General features: G+C 51.4%; 5 protein-coding genes across 5 annotated transcripts; 2 read left to right on the top strand and 3 right to left on the bottom strand.

Moving 5' to 3' along the window:
• Window positions 1–362: 362 nt before the first annotated feature.
• NECHADRAFT_54743 (uncharacterized protein) lies at window positions 363–1,958 on the bottom strand (the record flags this gene model as incomplete). Its single annotated transcript, XM_003043620.1, has 1 exon — window positions 363–1,958. One exon carries the CDS (start codon window positions 1,956–1,958, stop codon window positions 363–365), a length of 1,596 nt encoding a protein of 531 aa, XP_003043666.1.
• Window positions 1,959–2,626: 668 nt separating this feature from the next.
• Window positions 2,627–3,100, top strand: NECHADRAFT_88307 (uncharacterized protein; the record flags this gene model as incomplete). Its single annotated transcript, XM_003043505.1, has 2 exons — window positions 2,627–2,690; window positions 2,787–3,100. The coding sequence occupies 2 exons, from the start codon at window positions 2,627–2,629 to the stop codon at window positions 3,098–3,100; spliced, it is 378 nt and encodes a 125-aa protein (XP_003043551.1).
• A 1,451-nt stretch (window positions 3,101–4,551) lies between these two features.
• NECHADRAFT_7231 (uncharacterized protein) lies at window positions 4,552–5,217 on the top strand (the record flags this gene model as incomplete). Its single annotated transcript, XM_003043506.1, has 1 exon — window positions 4,552–5,217. A coding segment is annotated over one exon (666 nt), but the record flags the coding sequence as incomplete, so codon positions are not given.
• Window positions 5,218–7,599: 2,382 nt separating this feature from the next.
• On the bottom strand, window positions 7,600–10,238 carry NECHADRAFT_73184 (uncharacterized protein). Its single transcript, XM_003043621.1, has 10 exons — window positions 10,023–10,238; window positions 9,588–9,955; window positions 9,273–9,529; window positions 8,845–9,225; window positions 8,641–8,798; window positions 8,482–8,582; window positions 8,299–8,432; window positions 8,185–8,244; window positions 8,043–8,135; window positions 7,600–7,988 (listed from the first exon to the last, which is right to left on the bottom strand). Exons 1-10 carry the CDS (start codon window positions 10,161–10,163, stop codon window positions 7,846–7,848), a joined length of 1,836 nt encoding a protein of 611 aa, XP_003043667.1. The 5' UTR covers window positions 10,164–10,238; the 3' UTR covers window positions 7,600–7,845.
• Window positions 10,239–12,077: 1,839 nt separating this feature from the next.
• Window positions 12,078–15,514, bottom strand: NECHADRAFT_54608 (uncharacterized protein; the record flags this gene model as incomplete). Its single annotated transcript, XM_003043622.1, has 7 exons — window positions 12,078–12,779; window positions 12,826–13,383; window positions 13,448–13,633; window positions 13,680–13,748; window positions 13,805–13,861; window positions 13,912–14,081; window positions 14,140–15,514. 7 exons carry the CDS (start codon window positions 15,512–15,514, stop codon window positions 12,078–12,080), a joined length of 3,117 nt encoding a protein of 1,038 aa, XP_003043668.1.
• Window positions 15,515–15,587: the final 73 nt, after the last annotated feature.

Consider the following 15,587-nt stretch of genomic DNA (forward strand, 5'->3'; position numbering starts at 1 on the left):
GGCTGGGCACATGAACCAAGTGAGTGGGGAAGCGGGCGTTTATCAAGATCGTATCGAGACTCGAAACGGTAGGGAGGGGGAATATCGGAGCGTGAGCATTTCCCCGCAGTCGGCATTCATCGATACCAGTCAAAATGCCCCTCCTCCGGATGACACAGAGGGTTCCCCTCCGTCCACAGGTCGGTATGTGTCACAACATGGACAGAGCTTGGAGCAGGGTTCCCCGGTAACTCAGACTTCCCTACACAGCACTTAGCGGAGCCAACAAAGCAAATTTATCTTGAACCAAATTTGTCTTGAACAAATCGGAATTGGCCTTATGTGTCTGTCTACTCATGTTACGTCTTGGTCCAATGACATGTTCACGAAAAGTCGGGAAAACCAGCAGCAGCCTCCTTCCCAGTCCACTCACGATAGCGATTCAACCCTCCAAAGTAAAACTTAGTGCTCGACTTGCGTCCCTCGACATTAGAGCCAAAGATCCAGCTTGCAGTCGTCTTGAACAGCGACCCCTCGACAAGCTGGTCGCACAGCTCGCTCCACTGCTGCTCGGCCTTGGCTGACACCTCGACCCGACGGGACTCCTTCTTTTCCGAGTGGAGGATGCACTCGGTGATGAAGTCAATCTCGCTCTCGATAACCACTGGGAAATTTGCAAACGCGCCTTGCGGCCCGGAGACGAGAAACATGTTGGGAAACCCAGAGCAGGCCACGGCGCCGTAAGCTGTAGGTCCTGCTTCCCAATGTTTCTGAATCGATTTGCCATCCCTGCCGGTGATCTGGATGCGAAGATAGTTGCCTTCAATGGCGTCGAATCCCGTCGCGAAAATGAGCACATCAAGACGGTGCAAGTTGCCATCGGCTGTCTTGATCCCTTCCGGGGCAATTCTCTCAATGGATGTTTCCCGAAGGTCGACAATATCCACATTGTCGCGGTTAAATATTTGGTAATAGCCTGTATCGCAAAGTGGCCTTCGGGCATAGAGGTCATGTGGCTTGAGGGCATTGGCCTTGCGCGGATCCTTGACTATCTCGTCAATCTTACTGCGCAGGAACTTGCAGGCTTCTTCGTTGGCTTCGAGGTTTGTCGTCAGATCACCAAATGCGCTGAACATAAACCGGAAGCCATTTCCTTGGTCCCAGACGTCTTGGAAACCCTGTCGACGTTCTTCGGGCGTGGCTTCCATGGTCTTTCTTGTTACCTCTGGCACTCCAAACGCGGTGGACGACGCCCAGACGTCCTTCCAGATCTGGTCGTACTTTTGGTTAATCTTTTCGCGATAGCCAGTGGGAATAGGGCCCTGTCCGCTAGGCACCGAGTACTGGGGATGTCGCTGGAAGGAGACCAAACGACCGACTTTGGGGGCGATGGCCGTCATGACCTGAACGCCCGTAGACCCGTTCCCAATGATGCCAACCGTCTTTCCTTGCAGCTCGACTGTGTGGTCCCATTTGGCCGTATGGATGAGGTCACCGACGAAGGATGAGATGCCCAGGATGTCGGGGTAGTTGGGCTTAGAGAGGAGGCCCAGACAGTTGACCAAATAACGAGCGTGGATAACGAGGCCCCCAGAGCAAGAGATGACCCAGAGGTTCTTTTGGTCATCCCAGCTAGCCTTTTCCATCTCAGTATTGAATCGCATATACTTGCGGAGATCATGGCGCTCGACGACGTGGCGTAGATATTCGAGGATCTCGGGCTGGTAGATGTAGTGGTTGGACCAGGGATAAGAACGAAGATCTTCCTTATCCCATGAAAAGCGATAGAGGTATGTTTCGGTGTCGCTCATGGCACCTGGGTATGTATTCCAGTACCAGGTGCCGCCGACATCACCAGCCATGTCGATGCACTGGACATTGAGGCCGGCGCGTGAGAGCCGATAGGTGGAGTAAATTCCGGCGACGCCAGCTCCAACGACAAGGGCATCAACGTTCAGAACTTCTGGGATGGATCCCATCTTGGCAGATGTTTTGAGATGACCTTGAGGCTGCGGGAGGTAGGATTCGTTTGGTGGAAAGAACACCTAGGGAAAGATTGGCTGGATAATGGATATTGACAGCTTGATGGAGTTGAGACGCACGAGTTGGAAGTAGGCCGGTATATATCAGGCCGGCCAAGAACGAGAATGTTTCCATGCCGCTCGCTTATGAGACTAATTAAGAAGTCAGGCGATCGGGCAAGTCAGGCGATCGGGCCAGCCAGGAAGCGACCGCGGCCATGTCCTTCTACTGCCGGTATTCAACCTTTCCCTTCAACCTTTCGGGGCCCTCCGTTGCAGCCACGGCACTCCGGCCGATGGCAAGTGGGGGGCTCGGCGCCAAAAGAGGGGCGACTCCGCCTAGATACCCCGAACTCGGGTAGTGTCCATAAACGGCAAGTCTAGAGTTGATTGGTGCGTTGCCTATTGTCTCTGCTCTTACCGGCTATCCATAATACAATGCACCCGCTTGTAGAGTATTCATATTGGTAGTCATGAGATTCCGCGTCGTTTCGCCTCATAAATGGGTGTGCCACCCTTTCTCCCCCGATAAGCCTAAGCTATCTGGTGCTCCTAGCCCCGGCCATCTCAATCACTTTCACCATCTTATTCTTTCCCCCTGCCGCTTTGCATCCTAAATCAAAGACATGTTCCAAGAGAAATTACTCAATTTTCAGCGTGACTACCTTGGAAAACATAATCATCGCCGTGGTTGGCGGTACTAGAAACATCGGCAGAGCCGTTTCACAGCTCTCCAAGAAAGCCAACTCTTCCACGTTAGGGTTACCTCACGTGATCCTACGACAGGAAAAGCTAAAGAGTCTGCCAGCAGCGGTATTAAAGTTGTCAAAGCCAATTCCTGGAACCCCAAGGAACTTGATGCCGCCTTCAATGGCTGCTGGGGCCTATGGGTAAGCACCAACTCGGACGACATCAACTTCAAGAACGAGGCCGGCCCCCCCGAGTCACAAATGGGCTGCAACATCATTGACGCTGCCATCCCCCAAGGTATCAACCATTTCATCTTTCAAAGCCTCTCCACTGCGTCTAAAATCACCAACGTGGAGGTTCCTATCCTATCCTCTGACAACAAGGAAGCCGTTTCACGGAAGACGGCATAGTTGTATAGGGATTATATGATACAGCAGCCGGATTTTCTGAAGAAGTCATGTTAAAATACATGGCAAGCTAAAAAAAGAAAGCCAAGGACCAAATTCCACCCCAATCTTGATCCCCAACAACATCTTTGTCGTAAACTATGACTTGACATATTCAGTTCTGGGTGTAGCCTGGTTGAGCTCCCTCCCCTCAATCTCCTCCAGCTCGGGGAAGGTAAAGTGCTTCCGGTCATACGAGAGCCAGCTAGTCAATACCAGAAAGAGATACACACAAACGACAACGGAGACGTAGGTCATCTCAGCTGTCACAACCGGGAAGGAGCAAGGAAAGCAGTAAAATACCAGAGCGACAACAACCCACGCGCACCCCCACACTTCCCCAGCTCTGCAGTGTCAAAGGGGCAAAAGGCATGTCTAGCCGTATAAGCTCATCCACCATGTATTCGCCAACGCTATCGCACAGGGCGTAAGCATTTATACAAACACTTCTGCCATCTCCATCTCTCGCGACGTGAAGAAAGATGAAGCATGGGTAATCGAGACCCCACGCGGAACAGTGCACGCCAAGCAAGTCATCATGGCCACTAGCCACCAATATATGGGTGACTGTTAAGGAGATACGACATCTAATACGACAACCTAGTCATGGGCTACTCATCCGACCGCCTACTCAGAGTAGGACCCATCCCGAACCGCCAAGGCATGTACATCATGGCAGGGCTCACGGGCCACGGCATGCCGCAGGCGTTCCTGTGCGCCAAGGGGATAGCCGACATAGTTCTCGATGGGGTTTCATTCAGAAATACGAATCTACCCTCTCTTTTCGAAGAAACGCAAACACGGCTGTCAGACCCGGGAAACATGGTAAAGGGGATTTCTAATGCTGCTTTTCTGCAGGCAGAGCTATGAATAAGCGTCCAGTTGGCAGCAGAATTCCGGCGAGCATGACGCCATGTTAGCGTTGGTGATTGAAGTTTAAATCCTCAGAGACTTTGATTGGTGGTTGGAAGTTAGTTCCTTGGGATCGGGCTGTTCAAGGGTCCGAAGGACAAAAGGTTCTAATTGAGAATATCTCCATTTCCACGTCCAAACATCAGATATTTCAAGGATAGATAGGAAATTACAAATCCTACTTATTAGTTTCCTCAAACTTTTGTCCACCGCCGCGCGTCCTAACAAGGGTTCAACGTTATTCGGTCTTTTTTAGAACAACGGCCCGGGCTCGTGTGTCGTATCTTCCCCACCTTCGGCCGGTGGCGTGTATAGAATCAACGTTATTCAGAAGGTTTTCGGTATAGCCTCGAGCAATAACGTTTGCGATTATAAATACCTCGTGTATTGCGTATATTGGGATCTTTATAAATGAACAGAGGTATTCGATCAGTCCCAGAGCACAACAACAGCACCAACAACACCCAAACAACCACCCACTGCAAATAACTCTCACCATCAACATGCTCGTCTTAATCCCTGGTATCTCTGGAAACATGGGCACCCACCTTGCCAGAGCAGCAATTGCTCGAGGCCTCTTAGTCCGTGGCCTAGGACGTGATGCGTCCAAGGTCCCAGAAGACGTCAAGCTCGAGTCGTTCGTGACGAGCACCTCCTACTACGACGTTCCTGCCATCGAAAAGGCCGTCCAGGGGGTCGATGCTATCATCTGCGCCTACATGTCGACAGATGTGCTCGTTCTTGACGGCCACCTCATCCTCCTCCGGGCTGCCGAACGCGCAGGCGTCAAGATCTTCTTCTCGGCGTCTTGGAACAACGACTGGACCAAGAATAAGTTTGGCGACTTTGAGCACTATGATGCTTATATCGCTTTTCAGCACCAAGCCGCTTTGACCAGCCCTATCAAGCCCGTGTACATCTTCAATGGGTTCTTTGACAGTCTCTTGTTCACTGTCTTTGGACCAGGTGGATTCGACACGACGGGCGAAGTGCCAACCCTGAAGTACTGGGGTGATGAGCCAAACCGCAAATTCTGGTGGATTGCGCAGGAGGACGCAGCTGCTTGGACGGTTGAGCTCCTGTTCAACAAGGATGTCCAAGAGGGCAAAGGTGGCGTGTTCAGGTTCAGGTCTGGAGAAGTCACCCTTGATGAGCTGGCGGCGGCATATCACAAAGCCACTGGTACCCAAGCCAAGGTTGTCCGCGCAGGCAGTGTGGAAGATATCGCACAGGAGGTTCAGGCAGCACGCGAGGAAAAGGGCCTTGCCGGGTACTGGGACTATGCTGCCCCGGCTGTGGCTTTGAATGTTTCTAGAGGCGTTTGGGACATCCCTGCCGAGGAGGTGACTAACCTGGACTATGCCAAAAAGCCCACAGCCTTAGAGGAGTATCTGAAGCAGCGGTTCCAGTAGTCCTAGGGGGTGGTCGTCAAGAGGCGCTCGGGTATCTATCAAACTTGCTGTAACTAAGACAAATTCAGCTCAAACAACAAGCATCACGTCGATAGCCAAACCAAGACCTTCATGAGCCAGCCTGATTTCAGTGATCGACCGTCACATGGCACACATGCAATGACAAGAAGGATGAAAATGGTCGGCTTTTGTGCAGTTTGTCACACCCCGGAAACCTATGTGCAGTCTTGGCAGACCAATATTCATCAACGACTCGAAATGTGGCGATTTATACAAGTTGTCACTGGTTTGATAAATAATCGGGAGCTTTCAGCTCGTGCAAGCCACTTTGGTGTGCATGCATCAGGTGGTCAGACAAGCTACTGCATCTCGAGAAGTCTAACAGCAGTAGATTGGCTAGGCTGTCTTGGTGGCACAGACCGGCTTGCCGGGGAGCATTACAACAGATGCTGCATCAAGACTATTTAGTGGCGCCGAAAGGCTTTCACGAGCCCGGTATTTCGTCCCAAATCCTATCCTTTCATCCCCACACGGGAACTGCCGCGATGCACCTGTTCAAACTCATGAGATTAGTATGGGTCGCTCTGATCCGAGAAGGGGCATCTCAGGTTCTACCCCCGCGCACATTGGTCGCTGCTGAGCCCGGTACCGAACCATGGCGTTCAGACCGTGAGCTCCGACGGCGACAGGACAGCGAATCTCTGGAAGACCTCATCTCTGGTACCCTCACCCTCACTATTGCTCCTGATGAGACCTGTGGATACTACGGAAACGGGCCCACGTACTATTCCTGCGTTAGAGGGGCCTGCACTTGGGAGTCAGGCACTATCAACCGTATGTTTTGTGGCTGGGCGCACCTTTACACCACCTGTTTCGACGAGACGGACACATGCGACAATGACTGTTTGACAAATGGGTACAGACTGCAGTGGTGAGTCGTAAACTTCTTCTACCTAATACAACCTCATTTGCCCAACTCACGCACTTGAAGTCCGGGTTCTATCAACACAGTTTGCGAACTAATCTACCTGGGCGAGGGTATATACGGGCATAACTGTGTCGACACCAAAGTGGGCCTTACTCTGAATACCGCTCGAGGCCGGGAACCCGGAGATTTCACCACCACGGTTGTTGTCAATCGCTCTCAGGTATCGTTGATCGTTGACGATGGTGAGGACTCAGGGAGCACGACGGAGGTCACGATGGAGATCTCGCAACAGGCCTTGCCCTCAAGCACGTCCAAGAGCACATCAAGCACGAGTACCACCGCAGAGTCGACAGAAACAGAAGAGGTCCAAAGCACATCGGCGATCACATCACAACCTAGCAGCTCTGACGGGGGCGGAAGTTCTGACGGCGGTGTCGAAGTTGGTCCAATAGTAGGCGGCGTAGTTGGCGGCCTAGCGGTTATCGGCCTGACCATAGGATTCCTGGGATTCATGTACCTCCGTCGCCGCAATCATCATGTGAGCCCAGCATACCCCAGCCCAGCATATCATGACCACCAGCAGCCTTACACGCCAGAGACAAAGGGTACCCCATTTGACAGACTCAGGCAGCTTGTTGGCCGTTCAACCCCCCCTGTAGAGCTGCCAGGTAGCACGGCATCGCCTCTATGGCTTACACTCACCGAGGTCAGGAATAAGGCGCTGAAGTAGTCATCAAGATGTCCCTGATGGAGAAAGGGTAGATCATGATTCAAACTCACTAGCTTGGAGCAATATTTGAAGAGACGGCTTCAAACCTCTTAGCGGTATGGTCCTCAAGTGGGGCTCAATTGACTGTCAAGTTGGGCTCAACATCACATCGCTTTCCAATGTCGCCGTATTACACAAACAGCTTGTCGGTATAGGTAGCCAATAGTGTGCAGTAGTATATCAATAAATACTCTCATAAGTCAGCAGCTGTTGCGTATAAACTCCAAGCCGACAATCAAGTCTTGAAATACCGTAAACTCTCAAGAAACTCATGCAGAGCTAATAGGGCTGTGTGAATTAGTTCAGAGCTTATGGTAAGTTTCCTAGACCATCACGGAGTATTAGTTCCTCTAGTAATTAATGAGGCCTCCTAAAAATTCCATGAGCTATTATAGGACATGAAACAGTTCTCAGTATCACTTTAGCCTCCCGGAATTATCTTCTTGAAGAAAAGGGTATAGACAGTTCGTATTTATCGGTTACTCAGATCGCTAGACAATCTAGTTCAAAAGCAGCCAGGCTCACCAAAGGACAACAATTCTTTGCCTCTCAATTCCCTTGGCAGCCTCCAAGAAACCTTCATGTTTATGTATCCTGTTTCATCATTGACAAGCCCCCACTGCTATCAAAGCCTCCAAACTAATAGGCAGTTGGAAGTTCGTCCCCAGCATCAAAGCACCAGTGCCGCTTAAGCGTCGCTCTTGTCGGCCTTCTCAATGATAGGAGCAGGCTTCTCAATCTTTTGTCGCAGGATGTGGCGCTTGATGAAGTAGGGGAGCCAAACTCGGAGTTCGTATGAGATGAAGCTCTTGGTAGGGACGGAAAAGACCTCTGAGCGAATCGTTAGCAGGCATATTAGATATAGGGTCAGGTAAAATATCTTACGGTCAATTTCCTCTAGGGTCATTTGCTTAGTCTCTCGGACAAAGCAGAATATCATAGCCCAGGCGACCAAGTTGAGGCCAGCGTAGAATCCAACTTGACCAATGTTAGCATGTGAGTTATAGCTGGAAATCTGGTGACTTACAGGCTCCAGTTGGAGTCATGACATCTTGCATCTTGGGGAAGGTCAGACCAAGAACACCAGCTACATAAATGCATTAGTACCAGATCATTAGAGGTAAGGGGTGCCAGCGCCTACCAAAGGTGTTGTTGATGCAGACAGCCCAGGCCATTCCCTGCTCTCGCTGGATGGTGGGGAAGACCTCGGCCGAGTACTGGAAGGCAACGGGTCCTTCGCCTAGACAGTACATAATGGTGAAAAGGTAGACGAAGCTGCATAGCGTTAGGTTGAGGCCATATCTCCGGAATCGACTACACTTACAGAACGACGGGTCCGATTCGAGCAGCCTGGGACACGCTCTCCGAGTCGTTAAGGAGAGAAAGACCACCTGCCAAGAGGAAAATGCACATCAAGGGGAAAGTCTGTTTGGACAATGAGTCAGCATCACTTCAAATTGTTCGGGGCCGGAGCAGGGCTTACAATCAAGGTCAAAGTTCGGCGACCTTTCGTATCGATCAGGAACAAGGTGGGGATTGTGAACACGACCTGGATGGCACCGTAGCCCAGGGAAGCGAACAAGGCCTGGTCGTCGGTGTAGCCCACTCTGGTAAAGATACTTGAGCTGTAGAAGGAGATGACTAAAACGCGTTAGCATTGCCCCCCTAGGGGTTGTAAGCGACTTACTGTTGATTCCGCACATCTGTTGGGCCAGCATGACGGTTGAAGCACCGTAGTTTGCTCTCCTGATTCTGGGCACAGCAAAGCAATCCCACAGACGATCAAAGTATCCAGCACCTCTCGCCTCCTTGAGTTCTTCCTGGTAGATGACATACGAGTAGTAGTAATCTCGTGTGGCGATGATTGGATGGGCTCGAAGCTGGCACATGGACTTCCAGGCTTCGGCGTGTCTGCCGTGCTTCATGAGCCAACGAGGAGACTCAGGGCAGAAGTAGATGCCGGCGGCAAGGATAAAGGCAGGGATGAAGGCAGAGCCAAGTTCAAGACGCCACGCAATCTTGCCAACATCCTTGAGAATAACATTGGCGCAAAATCCGAGGAAGATACCTTTGGGGTGGTTAGTCAAGGCTTCCTGTAGAAGAAGGGAAACTTACCAACTGTGACCCAGAGCTGCCAGAACATGACAAGGGCACCACGGATGCGGGCTGGGGCCATCTCAGCAGAATAGATGGGGACAGTAGCGTTCTTGGCTCCGATGCCGATGCCCATGACAAAGCGTGCTGCGAAGAGGCCTTGCCAAGACTTGGCGAAACCAGATCCGATAGGGGTCGCTACCAAGCAGCAGGCAGTGATGAAGATCTCTCCTCTTCGTCCGAAGTAGTGGTTCAGGGGGTCGACAATGAAGGCGCCACTAAGGGGGGTTAGGTCACACGTCTAAGCCCGGGTGTAACAGGGGTTCTACGACTTACATGAGACCAGCTGTGAGGAAGATGATGGAGTTGATGATTCCAATAGTCCAGGGTTCATCTTCAATGCCAAACTCCTTGGGGAACGACAAGTTGGCACCATTGGCACCAGTCTGATCCCAACCCTGGGTGGCAGCACCAACGGCACAAAGGCCAATGGAATACCAAAGCATCACTGGGCCATGCCACTTGTGATCTTTCTCGTATTGCAGAGCCTCGCGCTCCTCCTCGCTCAACTCGGACAAACTGGGGAAGCTGTCACCGTCTCTTGCGACGAGGGCAGCCCGACCAAAAAGTTCGGCATGCTCAGCCAGGTCGTGTTCCTCAGCGTAAGCTCGAGCTTCGGCAACCACAGTCTCGGGTGATTTGCTCTACTCGGGGGGGGGCGATCAGTCATTGTTCGAACACGAGATGTGGATGGGCAATGCTGGGTCTTACCTGGAGGGGGTTCTCAACAATATTGACAGCGACCGACTTGCGACGGCCTTCTTGAGGGGCAAACGATGTAGGGTTCTGCAAGACGGCAGCTCCGTCCTTCTCGTAGTGAGAGGAGTCGCCGTGTCCTGGATCCTTTTCCATTCTGGCAGGTTGTGGGTATCAACAACAAGACAAGACAATGAAGGAGGCGTAGTGAGTGCTTTGCTCTGCTCTGCCGATCGATACTCGCAAAAGTTCTGGCAGCGTCGACATTGTTATATTGTATTTAAGCTCAACGTTCCATCCGCAGAATGTGCTTCCCCGGATCCTATCCCCACCCCCCCCCGCGCTCAACTGGTTCATGATCGGACCCGGTTAGACGACATCTACCGCCGCAGCCGAGGCCGTTTTTGGCAGGTTGCCATGTTGAAGCAGGGTACAATTCTGGTTGCCTGGAAGATGGAGCAGGTTGTTGCACGATTGCAGGGTACATTTTTTGTTGCCTGGAAGATGGGGTACCACCCTCTGACATCATGTCATCCACTCGTCGACTCTGTGTGGTTGCATCGACGCACCATTTGGACCACGACAGGGTCGATCAATATTCGGCTGTCTCTCCGGCCCGCCATTTTGTGAAACCTCTTGTCTTTTGAATCATGCAAAGGACACCCTCACGAGTTGCTTGAAGGATTTAAACTACTTAAATCGCGCCGCCAAGTTTTTGGCGCTAAATGTGTAAGACTGACTTGACTCGACGAGATTGGACCAAGTTGGAGCTGAATTATGGGGTTGACGGCTTCTCCGAAGAATCTGATGCCCGCTCTTTGGTAAAAGCAATGTGACTTTTCAACGTTGGACAAGATCAAGGAAGAGAATCCCTCAGGAGTGGGATCCATCTTGGGGGAGGTCTGTAATGATCTTGGCGAATGGTCTCATGTGATTGACCCTTGTGGGCGGTGGGGAAATGTAACTATCGACTCGGCACATCCATCCAAACCAGTGGAGATCAACTGTCTTGTCGGACTGGTCTGGTCGTTGCCGCCCGATATTGGTTCTCCGCATGAGCCGAGCGGGCGCTGACCAGTAAAAAATACGTGAGACTGGTTTGGGTGTAAGTCTCACCTTATGTTTCCGGTGTTTTTTCTTTTGCCCACCAGCCAAGGTGTGAATGTCTCCACCCGCGCCAATGGATTTGCTGAGTTGAATGAGTCGGTGGAGATGGTGTCAAGGTCCAGGTCAAGGAAAATTTTTAATTGCGAACCAACATTGTTGCTATAGAGGGATCAATCCTTAGCTATACTACAATTGCTCTCATTTTCTTGATGAGTCTCTTCACTCTTCTTTACTCCGTAGACTGTGATTACATTCAATGCCGGTAACCGTCTCTGATATCGTCGGTACCTCATGGCACTAATGATAACTGCCCGCATAACCGCCGATTGGCTCAGGTGCGGCTCAATGGAGAAATGAATTGCTTACCCCGCACCCCAGGTCCCCAGGATATCCCAACCTCTCCTCATGGGGTACTTGACCATGTGATTTTTCCAGTCTGTTTTAGCGAAATCACTCTCAGCGTCTGATGGGAACAGTTCCAGTAAGAAAACGCTGATCTTGAGTCGGATGAACATCTCCACCCTTTCCCGTCTTATTAAGCATTTAGCGTGAGACATTCAAGGTCGGAAGAGTCCGGATCAGCCAAAGATCGGCGTGAGGCCCTCGACTCCGTTGTGATCTGAAGAAAAAACATCGGCTGGGGATACACGTGATATGTCACGTGGAGCGACCGTGGGAATGACCCGCCAACAAGAAGCACCTACCCTTGACTTCTACGTCTCACGCTGTCTTTTATATTTATACATTCTGTATTTATCATCATTGACTTATTTTACGCTTCAAAAAATTCCCCTTCTATAGCTCGCTGTTTTCAAGCTTGCTTTATTTCTAATGTGGCCGGCATTGGATTGTGAAAGAGAGCACGGCTCTGGGTGGCTTTGGTAGAAGCCAAGTGACTTGAAATTTCAGCCTGACTCATATTATAACAGCTCCCCCTTCGGGAATCTACGCACAATTAACCCGCTACTCGCCATAATTCACCCCCTTCTTCAAAAAGAATCTAGCCAGGGTCGCAATATTCTCCAACCGATCAATCCGAGAACCTTCATTCTGCCTCAACTTCTCAGCCACGGCATTGAACGTATCCCACACCTCGATGTACTTGTTGTCTGTGTTCCGATTGGTCCCAATCCAGGATAGCGCGTACTTCATCTGATTCCGGTCGCGTATCTTGACCAAGTCATCCTTCCTTATCGCCGAAGTCGGGTCGATCTGTTTGTTCTCATTGGTGTAAAATACACCCAGTCTGACGCACTCGATAACAAGTGCCGCTAGCCCTGCTGCGAGGGCATTGGCGACAGAGCTGCCGGAATGCGCCTCAAACTTTTGTAGATCTTTGTCATAGACATCGTCGCTGCTGTTGACCACCACCTGATGGCCAGGAAAGATAAAGTCCAGGTCATGGGCGTCGCCCACGGTGTCAGACATGCTTCCAGTGGCTTTGGCTGCGCCAATTCGAAAGCTGGCGCGGTTGCTTCCGTGCGGGTATGTCAGGTCGGCCGACTTGCCTTGGTCACTGGCCGCGCAGAACATGAGGACGCCCTTGCTGTTGAGGGCGTTGTGAATCGCGTCGTCAAACTCCTTCTTTTTGTCGCCTTCGGGAGGCTTGATTGTCCACGACATGCATATTATTTGGGAGCCGCGTTCGGCTGCGTACTCAATAGCCTGGGCACAGTTAGGAAAGGGATTGACTTAGTAGGAGCTGACATACCTTGATCGCGCTGTCTGGGTTGATCTGAAGTTTGTTCGAGTTCTCAACCTCAAAGGTCTGCAGCTTGATAACGTGAATGACGGCACTGGGGCAGATCTTATGAATTAATCTCGCCATCAGGGTTCCATGACCAGATGACGAGTCCCAGTAGGGAGATACCCGCCAGGTTGTGCCCTCCTGATAGTAGCAGAAACTCTTACCAGGGAATTTCTTGCCCTTCAAGTCGCTAAGGTCAGGGCGCGTAATGTCGGCACCATCGTCAATGAGTGCGACCTCGACTGGCTCCAGAGATGGGTCCGTGACCTTGTCTCTGAGAGCTGGGATCTGTCGGAAGTGTTCGGCAAAGTTCTCCATGCATTGCATCCACCTGTGAGGATCGACCGAGCGCTCTTGTCGGTCAGAGAGAGTTTCTACTGAAAGACCCCGAACCAAGGCACGCCCACCGCCAGTCTTTGGACGGTCTACTCTGGGCTTGGGCTTGTCCTTGGGCCAAGACTCGTGAAGGCGTTGTTCAAAGGCGTCGAGGTTTCTTCGGGTCCTCTCACTCGATTCAAGGCCCTGTCCACATTTAGAATTAGCAAAGGCGGCGTTGTTGGTAAGGTGAGTTGGGCATGTCGCGTACCTCGGTTTGAACTAGATTGATAACTTCTAGTGTGGGAATCAGAGCGAGTCCCTCCTTTTCGGACCACGCTCGAAGAACAGAGTTTCTGCCACTCCAGTGAAGGGTGACTTCCCGCAGACTCTGGCCGACTTCAGAGAGTGAGACTGGGTCAAGATCTAGTCGGCGCCAGTCAAGAATCTCGACGTTCTGGGAATAGTTAGTATTGGACCTTAATAAACACGATGCAACTTACAAAGGGCTTCAGCGCCTTCTCAATGGCTGCGTCACTATGTGATGGGCTTTTAAGGTCGTCAACGATGACCTATCTTTTGGGTTAGCAATTGAACATGCAACGCCCTGGAAGGGTGGATGTTCTACCTTGATGATACGGCTGACGCCTTGTTGCTTGAGCCAATCGAAGAAGAATGTCATGTCCTTGAAAAGTCAGTCTCAGCGTTGAGCTAAAGAACCCTTATCATCCTTACCTCCTTGCCTGCATATCTTCTGTCGGGTATCTGCTTGTGGTCGTCCAACTCGATCTGGGGAAAGGCTACGTATTGTAGAATTGTGTCAAATCGCAAATGGCCAAAATGTCTCCGGAAGTCAGCCCTGGTGAGCTTTTTGGGTGGTCCAAAGTCAAACCACAGCTCCTTGCCTGTATTGCATATCAGTAAGAAGAGTCTGGAAAGACTCGAAGGAGCAAAGTTACATACCTAGCCCTCCCACGCTCAAGCAGCGAGACGCGTTCTCTGGCTTCTGGGTACGTAAGTAAAGATGCTTAAGTTGATGACTGATATCCGCAGCAGCATCTTGCCTCTCCCTTTCTTTCTCTGGGGAGTAAGGGTCGGTCGCGTCTTGCTTTGGTGCTGAAGAGTAGGCAGAGGCTTTGGAAGACCCCACTGGGTGTAAGGAGGGGGAGGGTAGGGGAGTCAACTTTTCTTGAGTATAGGCTGTCGTGTATGAGGCAGCCGACCTCTCCTGATTGGCCGCTACCACGTACGAACCCGGCTTCTCTTGAGATGGCGCCCCCGTATGTGCTCGAGCGATTCCAACCTTGGGTTCGGTTCTGTCCCTGTCTCTGTCCCTGTCTCTTGGCACCGGTGGTGGCCCCATGCTGGTTTTCTCTGGTCTTGACATGGGCTTCTTCGTATTCGAACTGGTCCGAGCCTCATTGTCGTCCTCCTTTCTCGGTGCACTCTGGCTGGTTTTCTTCTTGCTTTCCTCTATCGCTTGTCGCTGAGTATGTACGTGATACTGGTAGACTGAATATGTTTGGTTGGAATACAGCGCGGCCTGAATTTGGACGTCCAACGCTTGTGGTCCCCAGCGAAGCAACTCTTCGACGATGCCGACCTGGGCCTTACAACATCGTTCATACTCGACAGCCAGATGGAGTGGTGTCCGCCCCTTGTGGTCCGTGACAGTGAACATCTTGTCGGGGACAAAACTGCACATGATCTTGACAATGTCTTGCCTCAGATCTTCCTTGTTGAATGCACAGGTCAGAGCTGTGTGTAGACAGGTGACCTCACGATCGCTGCCTTGGTTTTCACACTCGCTCTCAAGCGGTTCCTTGAAGCGCTGGCGGGTTCCCGGCTTGAGGTTGAGGCAAGCGGCATAGCTAAAGACCTCGTTTCCGTTGGAGAGGGCAACAGTGAGCGGGGTGCGTTTTGTCTTGTCCATTGAGCCTATCAAATGAGGCAACCTGAGCATGGCTCGAGACATGAGCCATTGCAGACTGGTGGCCGGCTTCCGGATGGAATTGCAATATGCCAAGACATGAAGGAAGTTCTGTCCTTCTCGTGTTGTCTTGTGCCATTCCATCTTCCGACTGTCGACAAATTCTAGGAGTTGTTGCGACTTTTCCTCTTTGGTAGGCTTCCGGGAAGCAAGAGATTGGACAAAGCTGAGGGCATCTTCAATGTCCTGGTCAAATCTTACTTTGACATGGTCCTCGTCGTCAAATCCGGCTGTGACGAGAGCAGGAGGAAGGAACTCATCGTCGTTATCAATGTCGCTCTCGTAATCGACTGTCTGTGAACGTCGCAAGCCACCTGGGACTTGATTTGGGTCCGGATCCACGGTCATATTGGCGGCGCGGTGAGTCCTGGAACTGGAAGAGAAGTGCGAATGAACCTTTGTTCTTTCGTGCTATGTGGAG

This window comes from Fusarium vanettenii (genome assembly GCF_000151355.1).
Source record: "Fusarium vanettenii 77-13-4 chromosome 13 genomic scaffold NECHAsca_28_chr13_5_0, whole genome shotgun sequence".
NCBI lineage: Eukaryota > Fungi > Ascomycota > Sordariomycetes > Hypocreales > Nectriaceae > Fusarium > Fusarium vanettenii.